At 38.3% G+C, this 16,592-nt stretch overlaps 1 protein-coding gene across 3 annotated transcripts in view; it reads right to left on the reverse strand.

The window, feature by feature from the left end:
• Nucleotides 1-2,643: 2,643 nt before the first annotated feature.
• Nucleotides 2,644-16,592, reverse strand: part of hlcs (holocarboxylase synthetase (biotin-(proprionyl-CoA-carboxylase (ATP-hydrolysing)) ligase)) — a 38,381-nt gene continuing 24,432 nt past the window's right edge. For 2 of the 3 annotated variants that reach the window (XM_061963214.2, XM_061963213.2), the window contains 3 exons: nt 14,780-14,894; nt 11,075-11,288; nt 2,644-5,669 (listed from right to left, as the gene is read on the reverse strand). In XM_061963214.2, the coding sequence (XP_061819198.1) occupies nt 5,498-5,669; nt 11,075-11,288; nt 14,780-14,894 (501 nt within the window). In that variant the 3' untranslated portion in view covers nt 2,644-5,497. Of the gene's footprint in view, nt 5,670-11,074; nt 11,289-14,779; nt 14,895-16,592 lie in introns of those variants that run through there. The other variant, XM_061963216.2, reaches the window with a different exon arrangement.

Below are 16,592 nucleotides of genomic sequence, written 5' to 3' on the forward strand. Positions count from 1 at the left end.
AGCATTGATCCATCCATCCATCCATCCATTTTCTACCGCTTGTCCCTTTTGGGGTGCTGGAACCTATCTCAGCTGCATTCGGATGGAAGGCGGGGTACGCCCTGGACAAGTCGCCACCTCATCGCAGGGCCAACACAGATAGACAGACAACATTCACACTCACATTCACACGCTAGGGCCACTTTAGTGTTGCCAATCAATCTATATCCACAGGTGCATGTCTTTGGAGGTGGGAGGAAGCCGGAGGGAACCCACGCAGTCACGGGGAGAACATGCAAACTCCACACAGAAAGATCCGGAGCCCGGGATTGAACCCATTACTACTCAGGACCTTCGTATTGTGAGGCAGATGCACTAACCCCTGCATTGATATCAGCACAAATTAAACCATAACCATAACATAATTTATGCGGGTGTTCATTTTGTAACAATTGGGATTTTGTATTGGTGTTTGTTGCACACAGACGTATTTGAGTGACGGACCGGAAGTCATATTAAGTGTTGCACTACCGATGCATTTGCGTGTGTGTGAGGTGTGTATTATATAAATAAAAAGACTGAGCAAATGTAATCAAATCAAATCAAATCAACTTTATTGCTCGATCGTCCAGTTTGTAGCCCTGTACGTCACAGTTTAATATGACATTAATATTAATATTTAATATTCAAATAATAATTTAGTCAATCTGTTTCCAACACGAATGTTACATTCATTTTGTCATAAATGTAGCTACACTAGTCCAATGTTTTTCAACATTTTTGAGCCAAGGCACATATTTTGCGTTGAAAAAATCCGGAGGCACACCACCAGCAGAAATCATTAAAAAACGAAACTCAGTTGACAGTAAAAAGTCGTTGTCGCAATTGTTGGATGTGACTTTAAACCATAACCAAGCATGCATCACTATAGCTCTTGTCTCAAAGTAGGTGTACTGTCACGACCTGTCACATCACGCCCTGACTTATTTGGAGTTTTTTTCTGTTTTCCTGTGTGCAGTGTTTTAGTTCTTGTCTTGCGCTCCTATTTTGGTGTTTTTTTCTCTTTTTTTGGTATTTTCCTGTAGCAGTTTCATGTCTTCCTTTGAGCGATATTTCCCGCATCTACTATTGTTTTAGCAACAAGAATATTTCAGTTGTTTTTATCCTTCTTTGTGCTGACATTGTTGATTGTCATGTCATGTTCGGATGTACTTTGTGGACGCACAGTAAGTCTTTGCTGTCGTCCAGCATTCTGTTTTTGTTTACTTTATAGCCAGTTCCGGTTTAGTTTAGTTCTGCATAGCCTTCCCTAAGCTTCAATGCCTTTTCTCAGGGGCACTCACCTTTTTTTTGAATTTTTGGTTTAAGCTTCAGACACCTTTTTACCTGCACCCTGCCTCCCGCTGTTTCCAACATCTACAAAGCAATTAGCTACCGGCTGCCACTTACCGATATGGAAGAGTATTACATGGTTACTCTGCCGAGCTCTAGGCAGCACCGATACTCAACAACAACACATCATTTGCAGACTATAATTACTAGTGTGCAAAAATTATTTTTAACCCAAATAGGTGAAATTATATCATCTCCCACAGCACACCAGACTGTATCTCACGACACACCAGTGTGCCGCGGCACAGTGGTTGAAAAACACTGCAGTAGACTACCTGTCAATAGTCAACGATATTCTCAATGGAATCGAGATTATCGCTAATTACATTCCATGATTTTGCATTGAGGTTGCAAACAGGAAGTACAATTACTATTGGAATCACTTTCCAACTGATCAGTTTGTATTTGTTTGACAGTTAAGAATAAAAGCATCTGACTTCTCTAAAACAGATAATTTGATGGAGTATATCTTTGAATTTTGAAAAACAACGTATCCAAGTATTCGAAATGGAGGGAACTTGTGTTTAGTTTTAGTGTTTATAAAGTATTTTTTTTATTAGTTTTGCACATTTGAATGCACTGACGCATGCGGTTAGTCATAACAAATATCGCATGAGTGATGTATCAATGCAGATTAATCATAGTCAATTTGGAGCACATGCTCCTTTACCTTAAGTGCAATCAGGTCAATGCATACACTGACTAGTAATTAAGAACAGTTCAAAAAGTGTAATTAATCAGATTTTTTTTAAATATATAATCGTTTGACAGCACAAACTTGTAGTATTTAAGCCAAAACCTTTGTTAAACGTGACCAATTCTCAATGTACTCGGCTAAAATAAATTCCTTTGAATTGCAATGAGCTTAATTCCACGTCCTGTAATTCCTATTCAACGTCTGGCACAGTAGAGCAAATTCTATTCAAATGTAAACTATTTAAATAAATGGATTTTTGCACACGCGTGTACACACTTCGCTTGTGTGCAAATACATTAATATATAATTTCATGTGGCAACGCTGAAGAAGTGACACTTTCATACAATGTAAAGTAGTCAGTGTATAGCTTGTATGACAGTCTAAAAAATATCGCCCACTCAAAGTCTAAACCACAAGCAAAAAAGTGAGTACATCCTTAGAGAAAAAGTCAAAATTGTAAATATTTTTGCATTATTCTATTACTGCCTTAACACTCTCTTCACCAGAGCTGCACCGGTCTAGGTCTTTTGTATTAGATTAAAATCAGTGACGAAATCAAGTTTAGCTTCTAGTGTGTTTGTTGTGGTACAAAACATTAATCCAGAAGGTGAAATTTACCAATAAAACACACATAATTCAACTCTTTATTTTTACTTGCAAAGAGCATATTTGGTACAGGACCATCTGTGTCATTTTCAGGAAAACCAGATAAAAGAATTTGAAAATGTATCAAATGGACTTAAAGGCAACAGGAGAGTTGTAAGGATACAACAGAAGCCCTGCTGCCGTAAACAATTTAAACTATTTGTCATTTCTATTTAAATAATAAATGTGTGAAATGAACACTTCCTGGTACAATGTGCCATAAATACCATACATCGTATTGTACACATGTAATGAAGCATAAGCATATATCTATCATACTTTCTCCAAACGTATTCATCATATTAACAACCTCTCAATTGACACAATTTTCACAAACTTGATTAAATTATAAGGATATCTTATCACATTTATTAACATTTTATACAACATTTTGAGCCTGTATTGCTTTAATCATGCTTAAATACTGCTTGATTATTTGCCCCCTCAGTTTTAAAGTTCATCATACACGCAGGTAAAAATGCAACTAATCTAAAATTATCTACAGTAAAAAAGAAAAAAAGTGTTAATTTTATTATATTTATATTTTAAATGTGTTATGTAGCTTAGTTTGTATTAGACAAAATATATTTCATTTTGATTATTTTAAATATATATTATTTACTTAGTTTATTAATAATTCAATAATATAGAAAATCTACGATGTAATAACGTGCCGTCAATGCCATGCTGTGTCCTACGATATCTGCATTAAGTCCCTCCAGGATTTGCAGATTTTTCAAAAAGTTGCAGCAAAAGATGCAATGGTTTGCGTTGTTTTTCTAAAATGTGTCATCAATATTTTAAGTGTTATTTGTAACTTTGAACCCAAAATGCACAGGATTTCAGCAAATCAAACAAAATATAATGAAACTGGTTTATACACACAAATACGAGCATAGTTTGGAAAATAAATATTGATGTTTCACTCGTTTTATTACCACACAGTCATAAATCCGGATTTGGCACTAAATGCACATTCTCGAAAAACTAGGGCTGTGCCGATCGATCAGTATCGGCTGACTTTGGTGAAAAAGTATGTTATGGCCTTTGCAGATTAATGTTGTTTAATCTGATCACATCTGACTGACACTGCTAGCTGCTAATTATTTGTCTCCATACACAGTGTGGAGCCGATCTCCTAAGGCAGGGGTCTCCAACCACCAGTGCGGGGACCGGTCCGTGACGCATTTGCTACCAGGCCGCACAGATACATTAAATAATTGATAAACGATTGCATTGTCTCTAACTTAACTCTCACCTGTCCCACTAGACACGCCAATAATTCTCCCCCTAGGAGAACACAGGGGGACTTTGATGGCAAACAACAACTCCTTCATTCCACACTCCATCCAGCTGTATAATCACTCGTCATACAGCAATAGATGACATCTGCCTATTACCTGACACCTGACATGTTAGCTACTTCTCTTTGTTTATAATGTTTATAATGTCTATTTTCTATTTCCTGCTGGATCTACTCTCTATTTTATGCTGCTGCTGTCACATATGCTGTAATATTGTACATGGTCATTGGTATATATTGTATATATGTTATATACATAATATAATATATCTGTATATATATTATTCTGTACACATATGTATATATTCATATATATGTTAGATTTTGTATCGCTATATTAGTCTATTTATACCTGCATTGTCCTTTCCATCCTTACACTTTCCATCATTGTAACTGAGCTACTGTGTTGAACAATTTCCCTTGTGGATCATTAAAGTTTGTCTAAGTCTAAGTCTAATTTAAATTAGTGGTAAATAGTACTTTTTACTTTTGTTTAGTTATGTACTATTGACTACAATATGCTTCGCTCGAACAATTGTATGTAATAAAAGAAAAAAAGGATTTAGGTAAAATATTGCGTGGATATTGTTAAACTGTCAAACGCACTCATCATAAATACATTGACAAATGAACAGTTAATACATGTGATTGGTATCAGTATCGACCGATCTCACTCATGAATGTTCGGTAGAGTCAGCATAAAATTCTGATCGGAAAATCCCTACAAAAAAAAAGACTGCCAAATGACTGCTTTATTACACCACCAAAGGCTTCATTATTGCTTTCTGTCAAACACAAGTTGCCGACATTCTCAGTGTATTTTAGTGTTGAAAAGTGCTTTTTGATTATATACCTTTCAGTTTACAACCGCATCATTTGGGAACATTACGAAACTGTTGAGCGTGTTCGACAGCGATGATTTTTGTTTGTCGACACAAGAAACAAACCTAAGTTTTGATTAGGTGGTTGATGTGTGAATTTAAATGCTTCTGAGGAATAAATCTGATTGGTGAAAATGACGGTCAAAACGTGAGGTTGCATAATTTGCTGGGATTGGCTGATTTTGCGTGATATGGCAAGATCGCGAATTACTGGAGGGTCTGCCTAGTGGACATGATTGCACGGGTGATTAGAATCTGTAAAAATATCAATATCTTCATATATTTTACCTAATTTATGTGGTACAGACTTGATGCACCATCATCAAAAATCAGGGACTCTGATGAGGGGTTTTTTTTTTTTTTAAATATTGTATCATGACCTTTAAGGATTGGCTACCATTAGCAATCAATGCATACGCACAAATAACTGTTCCAATAATTGGCTATGTCAAAGCAAAACAAAAACAAAAAACAAGGGAGTCACATAATCAGCAGCACATAACATAGATTGTAAATAAAACATCCTGCCCTGTGTGAACAAATCAAATACCGGTATTACCTACGCAAAAAATGAAGCAATGATCATTCTGGATACGTTTCTAATGCTGCTTGACGACCACCAGGTTCTTCAGCATATCAAAAGAGTTCCCGTCGGGCTCCAGTGAAATGACACCCTGCTCTTTGCTGTGGACTTGAAGAAAGCCATTACTATCCAGACCCATCACCTCAGCTTCAGGTCCATCCTCCCTCCACAGCCGCACACAAGTCCCACTGAAATAAAAACAAGAACTTCACCGGCTCAGACAAACTCCTGAAGTTTTTTATATGCCGTGGAAGTATATGGTGGAATCTCCAAGGTGAACTGCATTTTTGGGGAACTTTGCCTATCATTCACAATCCTTATGAGTGACAAGAACACACATGTCAACAACACATACGATTAAAAAAAAAAAACGCTTTCAATATGCGGCTAATAGGAGTTTCCTGTGTTGCTTTTAAAGCCTTCTAAAACTACTTCAAAACGCTCTATCAACGTTTTATATAAACGCTGCAAGGATGTACGTATATACATACATACATATGTATATACATATACCATATTTTTCTGACTATAAGTCGCAGTTTTTTTTCATAGTTTGGCCGGGGGTGCATCTTATACTCAGGAGCGACTTATGTGTGAAATTATTAACACATTACCGTAAAATATCAAATAATATTATTTAGCTCATTCACGTAAGAGACTAGACGTATAAGATTTCATCGGATTTAGCGATTAGCAGTGACAGATTGTTTGGTAAACGTATAGCATGTTCTATATGTTATAGTTATTTGAATGACTCTTACCATAATATGTTACGTTAACATACCAGGCACGTTCTCAGTTGGTTATTTATGCCTCATATAACGTACACTTATTCAGCCTGTTGTTCACTATTCTTTATTTATTTTAAATTGCCTTTCAAATGTCTATTCTTGGTGTTGGGTTTTATCAAATAAATTTCCCCAAAAAATGTGACTTATACTCCAGTGTGACTTATACAGGTAAAAGCCAGTAAATTAGAATATTTTGAAAAACTTGATTTATTTCAGTAATTGCATTCAAAAGGTGTAACTTGTACATTATATTTATTCATTGCACACAGACTGATGCATTCAAATGTTTATTTCATTTAATTTTGATGATTTGAAGTGGCAACAAATGAAAATCCAAAATTCCGTGTGTCACAAAATTAGAATATTGTGTAAGGCTAATACAAAAAAGGGATTTTTAGAAATGTTGGCCATCTGAAAAGTATGAAAATGAAAAATATGAGCATGTACAATACTCAATACTTGGTTGGAGCTCCTTTTGCCTCAATTACTGCGTTAATGCGGCGTGGCATGGAGTCGATGAGTTTCTGGCACTGCTCAGGTGTTATGAGAGCCCAGGTTGCTCTGATAGTGGCCTTCAACTCTTCTGCGTTTTTGTGTCTGGCATTCTGCATCTTCCTTTTCACAATACCCCACAGATTTTCTATGGGGCTAAGGTCAGGGGAGTTGGCGGGCCAATTTAGAACAGAAATACCATGGTCCGTAAACCAGGCACGGGTAGATTTTGCGCTGTGTGCAGGCGCCAAGTCCTGTTGGAACTTGAAATCTCCATCTCCATAGAGCAGGTCAGCAGCAGGAAGCATGAAGTGCTCTAAAACTTGCTGGTAGACGGCTGCGTTGACCCTGGATCTCAGGAAACAGAGTGGACCGACACCAGCAGATGACATGGCACCCCAAACCATCACTGATGGTGGAAACTTTACACTAGACTTCAGGCAACGTGGATCCTGTGCCTCTCCTGTCTTCCTCCAGACTCTGGGACCTCGATTTCCAAAGGAAATGCAAAATTTGCATGGTTGGGTGATGGTTTGGGGTGCCATGTCATCTGCTGGTGTCGGTCCACTCTGTTTCCTGAGATCCAGGGTCAACGCAGCCGTCTACCAGCAAGTTTTAGAGCACTTCATGCTTCCTGCTGCTGACCTGCTCTATGGAGATGGAGATTTCAAGTTCCAACAGGACTTGGCGCCTGCACACAGCGCAAAATCTACCCGTGCCTGGTTTACGGACCATGGTATTTCTGTTCTAAATTGGCCCGCCAACTCCCCTGACCTTAGCCCCATAGAAAATCTGTGGGGTATTGTGAAAAGGAAGATGCAGAATGCCAGACACAAAAACGCAGAAGAGTTGAAGGCCACTATCAGAGCAACCTGGGCTCTCATAACACCTGAGCAGTGCCAGAAACTCATCGACTCCATTCCACGCCGCATTAACGCAGTAATTGAGGCAAAAGGAGCTCCAACTAAGTATTGAGTATTGTACATGCTCATATTTTTCATTTTCATACTTTTCAGTTGGCCAACATTTCTAAAAATCCCTTTTTTGTATTAGCCTTAAGTAATATTCTAATTTTGTGACACACGGAATTTTGGATTTTCATTTGTTGCCACTTCAAATCATCAAAATTAAATGAAATAAACATTTGAATGCATCAGTCTGTGTGCAATGAATAAATATAATGTACAAGTTACACCTTTTGAATGCAATTACTGAAATAAATCAAGTTTTTCAAAATATTCTAATTTACTGGCTTTTACCTGTATATGTTATTTTCCTTCCTTATTATGCATTTTCGGCCGGTGCGACTTATACTCCGGAGCGACTTATACTCCGAAAAATACGGTTTACAAACATATATACGTATATTCATATATATACGTATATACCGGTACTGTACATACATATATACATAAATATATACATACAAAACCCAAAACCAGGGAAGTTGGCACGTTGTGTATATCGCAATGATTTGCAAATCATTTTCAACTTCTATTCAATTGAACAGACTACAAAGACAAGACATTTAATGTTCGAACTGAGAAACTTGTTGTTTTTTTTGCAAATAAACATTAACTTAGAATTTAATGGCAGCAACACATTGCAAAAAAGTTGGCAGAGGGGCATCGCTACCACTGTGTTACATGGCCTTTCCTTTTAACAACACTCAGTAAACGTTTGGGAACCAAGGAGAGCAATTTTTGAAGCTTTTCAGATGGAATTCTTTCCCATTCTTGCTTGATGAACAGCTTAAGATGTTCAACGTAGTGGTATTTTTCACGCCACAATGCGCTACACATTTTCAATGGGAGACAGGTCTGGACTACAGGCAGGCCAGTCTAGTACCCGCACTCTTTTACTATGAAGCCACGCTGTTGTAACACGTGGCTTGGCTGAAATAAGCAGGGGCGTCCATGATAACGTTGCTTGGATGGCAACATATGTTGCTCCAAAACCTGTATGTACCTTTCAGCATGAATGGTGTAAGTTACCCATGCCTTGGGCACTAATACACCCCCATACCATCACAGATGCTGGCTTTTGAATTTTGCGCCTATGACAATCTGAATGGTTCTTTTCCTCTTTGGTCCAGAGAACACGATGTCTACAGTTTCCAAAAACAGTTTGAAATGTGACTCGTCAGACCACAGAACACTTTTCCACTTTGCATACACATATACACACACACACACAGGTATATACGTATACACACACACACACACACACAGGTATATACATTCACACACACACTTGTATATACGTATATACACACACATGTATATACACACACATGTATATACGTATATACACACACATGTATATACGTATATACACACACATGTGTATACATACACACATGTATATACGTATACACACACACACACACACAGGTAATTACATACACACACACACACACACACACACACACACAGGTATATACATATATATAAACACACACAGATACAGTACCGTATATACATATACACACACATGTATATACATACAGTATACACACACATAGGTACATACATATATACACACACATAGGTATATACATATATACACACATAGGTATATACATATATACACATATATACTCAGTGGCCTAGTGGTTAGAGTGTCCGTCCTGAGATCGGTAGGTTGGGAGTTCAAATCCCGGCCGAGTCATACCAAAGACTATAAAAATGGGACCCATTACCTCCCTGCTTGGCACTCAGCATCAAGGGTTGGAATTGGGGGTTAAATCACCAAAATGATTCCCGGGCGCAGCCACCGCTGCTGCCCACTGCTCCCCTCACCTCCCAGGGGGTGATCAAGGGTGATGGGTCAAATGCAGAGAATAATTTCGCCACACCTAGTGTGTGTGTGACAATCATTGGTACTTTAACTTTAACTTTAACTTTATATATACATATGTGTGTATGTACAGTATATATATATATATATATATATATATATATATATATATATATATATACATATATATATATATATATATATATATATATATATATATATATATATGTATGAATGACATCTTGCAGGACTTGGTCTTCACAGATGTTAGATGTCCTGCATGCGGTGGCTGTCCGTTTGGCAAAGGCATATGTTTAACTTAACTGTGCTACTTTTGTTGACAACATTGAATCAGTAAACTTTGCTAGCGTCGCGTTCTCTTCTGCTTTTTGTCCATGTAGCTAGCATTCATGCTAGCATGTGGCTATCGGTGCAGCAGCACAAGCTGACTGCTTGCTTTCACCTTAGTCTCCAAGACACCAAAAAGTCTCTAATATCACCGGGAAAAGTCATTCGATTTGTCGCTAGTAGCTGTTTACAAAAGAAGTCGCCAAAAGGATTGACAACATTGTCGGCGCCATCCTCAAGTGCATGTTTCGCTTTAAGATGGTATTTTAAACTTGATGTTCGCCGATAATAAAGCATTTGTCGCTGCAATACCAACAAGTTACCTTAGTTTTATCCAAAGTTCTGTTTTGAAGCAAAATGGGCCGCCACACAGACCGTGTAACTAATGTGTAAGTCTTTTAGGTGAAGCCTTAACCGGTGATTAATCTTTGTTCATATTTGATAACGCAATCATTTATTTTTATTAATCACATGCGTTAACGCGTTAAGGTTGACAGCGCTAATATATATACGTGCGTGTGTGTGTGAGTGTGTGTGTGTGTGTGTGTGTGTGTGTGTGTGTGTGTGTGTGTGTGTGTGTGTGTGTGTGTGTGTGTATTAAATCTGGGCTAATACTTTACAGATACTGTAATATCATTGTTCATGTTTTCAGTCGCATTGTGTTTTAAATTAAAAACTCAAAAGTTATTCAGCTGCTCACGCAGAAGCTAGCTTACAGTTAATGCCGTAGCATGTTGTTGCAAGGCGATGTATTACTACGCTAGTTAAAAAGTTCCTCAGTGTTTGCTCGTACAATAATAATGTCGCTACAGCTTGATTAGTATACAGGTTAAAAAACGTAAATCAAGTATTTTTGGTGGTTTTTGGATTTGGATTTTTAAGAGTGATTTAGATACAGAATGGATTGCGCCCATTCGCTGCATTACCAGCAAACTAGAATGAACCGATTATTTCAAATATCCACCCAGCCATCCATTTTCTAGTGCTTGTCCCTCTCGGGTTCGCGGTGGTGCTGGAGCCTATCTCAGCTACAATCGGGCAAAGGGATGCCAAATTTTAAAAAACGTGTGTTTTGGTCTCTCATAAGGATTGTAAACGATAGGAACATTTTGCAGTTCCCCTTTAAATAAATCACAATTGCAGACGTGTGATGGGGCGCTCACCTGTGAAGCCATGTCTTGTAGTACATTGGAAGGACAGCCTCTGGGCCTTCCTGTTGAAAGCAGTCTATGAGGGCCTCCAGACAGCTAACAGTCCGAGCAATAAGCTGCGCACTGCTCAGTGGCCGCAAGTTACAATTGTGCTGAATGTTGTACTGATGGATCAGGTCGTTGATGCACACTGTTGGCTCACTGTTGCTCACGTTGAAACCACAGCCTAGGACACAAAACGTTAAATTAAACCACTGTCGAACAAGCATGTGTCTCTCTCTCTCTCTCTCTCTCTGCCCACTACTTGCTGTCCATATCCTACCAAGTCAGACCTACACTGTTCCAATATCCATTTCTCTGTTCTCAATTGTTGATGACTGATGATAACAACCAAACCTAACCCCCCACCCCCCCCCCCCCCCCACCCCCACCCCCCTCCACACCCCGGATTGTAAATAATGTAAATAATTCAATGTGATTATCTTGTGTGATGACTGTATTATGATGATAGTATATATCTGATAGTATATATCTGTATCATGAATCAATTTAAGTGGACCCAGACTTAAACAAGTTGAAAAACTTATTCGGGTGTTACCATTTAGTGGTCAACTGTATGGAATATGTACTTCACTGTGCAACCTACTAATAAAAGTCTCAATCAATCAATCAATCAATCAATCAGTTTTGCAACTGAGCTCAGCAATTTGCTTCTCTGTCTGTGTCTACATGTGGCGAGGCATTGTATTAAATCATTTTCACCTAGTGACATGTTCTCGTCTGGACATGACTCTTTGTTGATACGACACCGTGTAATGTGGAGGCATTTCTTTTTCTCAACCCGGCAGCAAAATGAAACAAGCAATCTTATGTGGACATGGCCTTAGTAAATAGCATTGCAGTGCTTGGTGAATAACAACTATTGCCGATTTGACGAAACAATATAATTGACACCTGCTTTGTGCAATTATGTTTGCTACCGTTGTTTGTGTTGTATTGATGTTAAATCTTTATGCAAATAAGATACAGATTTCGAGTTGGTTTTATTGGACAATAGAGTGGTGGTAAAATATTGTGTTCGTTTTAATTTAGCCTATCATCCACAATCCCTATGTGAGACAAGAAGCCACCTCTTTCTCGTTTTTGTGCAGTCTAAATCGTAAAAAACAGCTAGTACTAGATGGCTAACAATGTAGCTAATGTGAGTCATACATTGCGCCCATAAAGCCCTCTAAAATAACATCCAAAAACTGCCAACAATACTTCATTTACATGTCGTGACCTTCATATCAACCTAGTAGTAGCGACATTGATATTACAGGCCCTAACGCCAAGGACCTATTTTTAGCAGCGCCTTGATCACAGAGGTAACATAGTTACTGCAGCTATTTACCCACTTAACTGCTGCATCACCACTGAGTTGGCAAAAGTTTGTGCGGGATAATTAACTATGCCTCACATCTGTGTAATAGAAGGTTGGCTATAAACCGAATCGTTGGTTAACTTTGACATTCAACTTGGACCTGGAGACATTGCTAGAAAGACGCGACAAAATGCTCATTTTTTTTCCCGAGCATTTTTTACCTGAGGAGTGATGAAATCATTATCCAAACGGGAAACAAAAATCTAGTGCTGGAAGATATAAACATCTCATCAGTCGGCATCCCAGTGAGTGCCGACATTGTACAGTAACTGATTGTTTTATTATGTTCGTAAATTAAGATTTGCATAAGTCCCGCGTGTGACCCCAGAAACAAGGATTTACCAGTATCATGCTTCAAACCTCACTTCAAAAAGCGGTGCACTACAAAATGTGGTCATTGTAGCCTTTAATACTGACTTCCTCATTTTCATTAAAGAAAAAAAAATCGCTTAGATTGTTTAAATAATTTAATTGTTTTGTGTGTTAATGCAATTTATGTATTGTGCTCCTTGAATTTATTATTATTTATTTGATTTCATTTTTTAGTATCAAATGGTTCAAGATGGTCCAAAAATGTTAATTAATTTTTGTTTAGTTTTTTTTATTTTCAGGCAAATTGATGCAATTTAAATCTTTTCTGTTACAGACTAAAAAACAATGTTGATAAAGTATTCTTTGTTTTATGTTGACCTATATTTCTGTTTTTGTTTTATCTAACGTTAATAAGGATACAATGTTATGCAGAGGTTTACTTGTAACAATTTTATAGACAAATGATACTACAAACAGATACATAGAGCAGATATTAAATTGTAAACAAGAACATTTAGTGACTAAACTGACCTGTCATGTAATTCAGATCACTAAGACTATTTGTTCAATAGAAGAATAATGTATAGACCTGTTCTATAAAAAGGTATCATTAAATGACATTGTTGTGATCTAATGCTATCTAGGAAATACAAGGAAAACAAAAAAGTAAAGATGACATACCACTCACCATATGTCATCAACCTGATTTGAATAAATTACCCTGAACTTCAGCATGTGGATGAAATGCAAACACTCAAGGCCACAGGAACCTTTTAGTTCCAGGAACTATTATTTACCAGGACATTTTAGTGAGAAAGAGGCTTGTATTAGATAAATTGCTGCTACATATTTGGTACCAACAGGATGTCACTGTTTTATAATAATTGTTGTGGCCTTAAAATGCTTGATATTAGCTTTGGTAAAATTTGCTAAATTTTGCATCTTTTTTCAGTTTGTTATTCCACAAATGGGTTATCAATGTTTGAAATGTTCTTTGTAACTGGGTCATATTGTAATGTAAATAATTATAATATATTAATAAAGTCAATAATTTAGGAGCCTTTGAAGGACATTTTTGTTGAGGGTTGTATTTCCATTTGACCACAAAGGGGCACTCCTATCTCAGTGAGTCATGTGATAGTGAGTCTGTTCTCAGCTTCAGTCAGATCATATGTTAACTGCCTTATCATTTCTGTGTCCTTTACAGGACCGCACACAATCGTTCTGACACATGCGACTGCAGTGCTTTGACTGCTTTTGTCAGGAACATTCTGGAATTGTTGAAAGAGGTGTTTTTTGCTTGTAAATGACAGGACGAGAGATGTTCATCACACGTCGACCGACATCTGTCAATATGACTTGCCTAAATATACCGCGGGAAGTTGCAGAGATTGTACAAAGTTACAAATCCATGCATAATTTGTAAGGGTTGGTTGAATTTGCATGAATTAGAGCAACTGCAACATGACAAAATCATGGAGAGTCTGTCTGTTGTCCATCCATCCATACATTTTCTACCGCTTATTCCCTTCGGGGTCGCGGGGGGCGCTGGAGCCTATCTCAGCTACAATCGGGCGGAAGGCGGGGTACACCCTGGACAAGTCGCCACCTCATCGCAGGGCCAACACAGATAGACAGACAACATTCACACTCACATTCACACACTAGGGCCAATTTAGTGTTGCCAATCAACCTATCCCCAGGTGCATGTCTTTGGAGGTGGGAGGAAGCCGGAGTAGAACCCACGCAGACACGGGGAGAACATGCAAACTCCACACAGAAAGATCCCGAGCCCGGGATTGATCCCAGGACTACTCAGGACCTTCGTATTGTGAGGCAGATGCACTAACCCCTCTTCCACCGTGCTGTCTGTTGTGTTTACTGCAAAACCTGATTTAGAATAAAAATGCAACCAGTAGACTCCAATAGCTTAAAAATATGCGGTAATGTGACACTCGGTACAAAGAAGAAGAGGTAGTTACCTATTAGTAGATGAAAAGTTGTACCCATTACAGTAGAAGTCACTAGAACTCCTCCAAGCTTGGTCAGGTTGCTGTAGTAGATGTCATTGGGCCACTTTACTTTTAGGTCAATATCCTGAGGGGAAAAAAACCCTAAAACAAACAAACTCACAAGTGTTTTGAGATGCAAGCTGTCTCGGCTTTTTGTTATGCTTTAGGTTGCGAGCAAACAGAGTATGAGCCTCCCCGCTGCTAGTTTGTGCTACGATGGTCAGAATGAAACCCGTAAGATCCGTCCTAAAACAACCGCTAGCATTAGACATAACTTTGTTTTCCAACCGTGGAAAACTATTAGCAGATTATCCACAGCCTTCTCGCCGAAGTCGGCGAGGTACTCCGTTGGCGCTACTGAGACTTGTTCCTCCAACCACCACGGCTCAGCTGCCTCCTTTTATGCCTCTCTCTCTCACCATGTAGTTCAGTGCAACAGTGTCGCCAACAAAAATAATCACGAGTGATACCTCACATCTAATACACAATCTTTGTGCCTCTGACAACTCAGCGTGCTCATACTTCACAGCCTGTGTTCTATTCCATGAGATGAAAAAACATTTTAGCTAGTATTGATGTAATTGGGAACACTGACAAAGCTAGCAGTTGAATAAAGGACGAGTGACCATCCCAGTAAACAAATGGCAGCCTTTATAAACAGGTTGTGGCAGCATTCCCTACATACCGCCTGCTGCATGTTTACTCACGTCATTAACTGTCAGTCACAGCAGCTGTGTGAAGGATGCTATGTTGAGAAATATTTCTCTCCTGCGCTGTATACTTTTTGTGTTGGACAAATGCGTCTGTCTCCAATATTGTCTACACCTGTCATCATATAATAACAGCAGTGACCTCAAACTTCACGGAAGTGAAGTGAGTGAAATGAAGTAAAACGGAAAAAAGCCAAAATGGCGCTAATGCGCCGCTGCTGCTGCGACTTCGTTTCCAGGAAGTAAGCAGTGTTGCCTAAAATGCATTAATAAATGACTGTTTCTCAGTAATTACAAATTTATACGGTTCCTAACCGTCTGGAATTTTAACGAGGTTTATCTTTATATTGTTTACCGTTACATAATGAGATACGGTCAAAAAAATATTCACAAAAAATACTCTCAGTTCTGCCAAGGCGTTTAAAGAATGACGAGGACCACGCTAAAATAACATTAACAAGCTTAACGGTCGTCTCCACAAAGCGGTCAGCACTCAGCCTTTCACGTTCATGGCCTCACAAAAAATAATGCAAAATGAATATAAATGGGGGTTGAAATGGAATCTTTTTTTCAGCTTTTGTTGGCAAAGATCGCGAGGAGCAGAAAGGAAGGAGGGGAGGGGATTTCCCGTATATCTTGCAGAGGTCCTCCATGCTCTGCTTAGAGTTATTTCAAAAATCATAGTGTTTCTCACCTTCTTTATCAGAGTGCCGGCACTCGCAACTTTCTTTGGCCTGATGGTGGTTTATTTTGCAGATTTTTTCCCATAAGCAAAAAAAATGCACACTGAGATTGAGTCAATAAAACTGAATATTTGTTTAAAGGGGAACATTATCACAATTTCAGAAGAGTTAAAACCATTAAAAATCAGTTCCCAGTGGCTTATTTTATTTTTCGAAGTTTTTTTCAAAATTTTACCCATCACGCAATATTCCTAAAAAAAGCTTCAAAGTGCTTGATTTTAACCATCGTTATATACACTCGTCCATTTTTCTGTGACATCACATAGTGATGCCAACACAAACAAACATGGCGCATAGCCTGAGCAAGACACTTCACCCTTGCTCCTGATG

The sequence above is a fragment of the Nerophis lumbriciformis genome, linkage group LG09 (assembly GCF_033978685.3).
Source record: "Nerophis lumbriciformis linkage group LG09, RoL_Nlum_v2.1, whole genome shotgun sequence".
Classification (NCBI taxonomy): Eukaryota; Metazoa; Chordata; class Actinopteri; order Syngnathiformes; family Syngnathidae; genus Nerophis; species Nerophis lumbriciformis.